The sequence below is a fragment of the Atta colombica genome, unplaced genomic scaffold (assembly GCF_001594045.1).
Source record: "Atta colombica isolate Treedump-2 unplaced genomic scaffold, Acol1.0 scaffold277, whole genome shotgun sequence".
Classification (NCBI taxonomy): domain Eukaryota; kingdom Metazoa; phylum Arthropoda; class Insecta; order Hymenoptera; family Formicidae; genus Atta; species Atta colombica.
The window spans coordinates 1170328-1172171 of NW_017259378.1; the positions used below are offsets into that span (position 1 = coordinate 1170328).

The following is a 1844-nucleotide window of genomic DNA, read 5'->3' on the forward strand; positions in this document are numbered from 1 at the left end:
ACATATTAAAAAAAATAAAAATAACATTTTTTCAAATATTTCATAATTCAAATTTTTTATAATTTAAACTATTCTTTTTATAATTTTTTTTTTTATTAGAAATAATATATATGTAACAATTTAATCACTTTTCAGAAACAACACATTACGATACATAATATTGGTAGCGATAACATGTGCGTTTGTCATTATGTCTTCGCTGTTTACTGACTTTAGACACAAGAAACTAAAGTACAGGGAATGGATACCATTTGACTATTCATCTTATGTGGTATTTTGTTTTGCATACGCTCAACAAATGATAACTGCATGTCATAGCGCCATCGTAAATGTCGCAATAGATAGTCTCATGTGCGGATTCTTGATACACATATGTTGTCAAATTGAAATCTTGAAATATCGCCTAAAAAAATTTTTGGACAAGCAACTTATTCTGGGTTATTGCATATGCCATCATAATCGAATTTTTGAGTTAGTTATTATTTAAATGCCGGAAAATTATATATATCATTCAACATTGCTACTATGTGTGAGTTATTTAACAAAACTGTGGTGGAAATCATATATCTCCTTAATTTCTATTTTCATTGATTATAAAGAAAAATTAAACAAAATTTATATAATTTTGGAATGACTAATATAATTGCAAAATCATCAAAATATATTTTACTATTTATACTGTTTATTCATATTTTATAATTCATATTGTTTTAAATATAATTGTCTAATATAATTATATATTGCATACTGATTTCTACTATGTTTTTATCACGATATTTAGTATGAACATTTTTATTAGTGCTTTATTAATACTTTAATCTGTTAATTAGTTCTCGTATATATGTCATGAATTAGTTTATAATTCTTGATTCTAATCTATGATATTTGCAATAACATTGATCTTTATATCCTCTAAACTATCTTTAGACTCTTTAAACTATTATTTATATGCTTAATATATATAAATATTATGACTTTATGTAAATAAAATCTTGATTGCAGATTTGCGCAGATAGTGAATATAAAATTTACCAAAATAATCGGATTTCAATTTATGGCAAGTATGATGATATTTTGTTCAAATTTGTACCAACTGACTAAATCAACTTTAAATGCGGATCATTTTTCGTTAATTTTATATACAGGCTGTATGTTAACGCAGATATTTATTTATTGCTGGTTTGGAAACAAAGTTAAATTAAAGGTAGGCCTAAAGATTATTAGAAACAATAAATATATAATTATATTAAATATTATATTCCATAGAGTCTTCAATTAGTAGATAGTATTTTTCAAATGGAGTGGCTAATCATGGACAATAGTGTAAAAAAGAGCTTATTAATAATTATGAAACGTGCAATGATACCCATTGAAATTTCTACTGTATATATCCTGACCATGAATCTGGATTCCTTTGTAGCGGTCAGTATAAACATTTATCTTAATGTATAAAATATAATTTGCCTAAGTAATTTTAAAGTACCTTAAAAATTTCATTGCTGTTTATAACAACGCACCGTGCAATATATTTAATTATCAATAAATAAAGTCACGTTTCATAAATTCACTAATTACTTTTATAAATTTGCTTATATAAATTATTATTGATCTATATATAAATATTATTGTACTTGTAATAATCATAAGTTAATTTTTTATTATTTCAGTTGCTTAAAACCTCATACTCTGTTTATAATTTATTAACGCAAGTACAATAAAAATAAAAATTAAAAATTAAGCAAAATGAAGTGTATTTTAGATTAAGTAGCACAAAACAATTATAAATAAATGGTAATAAGATTGTAATAATTCTAATATTTATTCTATTTTTAGGAATAGTTGTA

General features: G+C 23.3%; 1 protein-coding gene across 1 annotated transcript in view; it reads left to right on the forward strand.

Moving 5' to 3' along the window:
- Positions 1-1844, forward strand: part of LOC108689784 — a 16898-nt gene that overhangs the window by 758 nt on the left and 14296 nt on the right. The window contains 2 exon segments of the mRNA XM_018196720.1: positions 136-471; positions 1003-1208. Of these exon segments, the coding sequence (XP_018052209.1) occupies positions 136-471; positions 1003-1208 (542 nt within the window).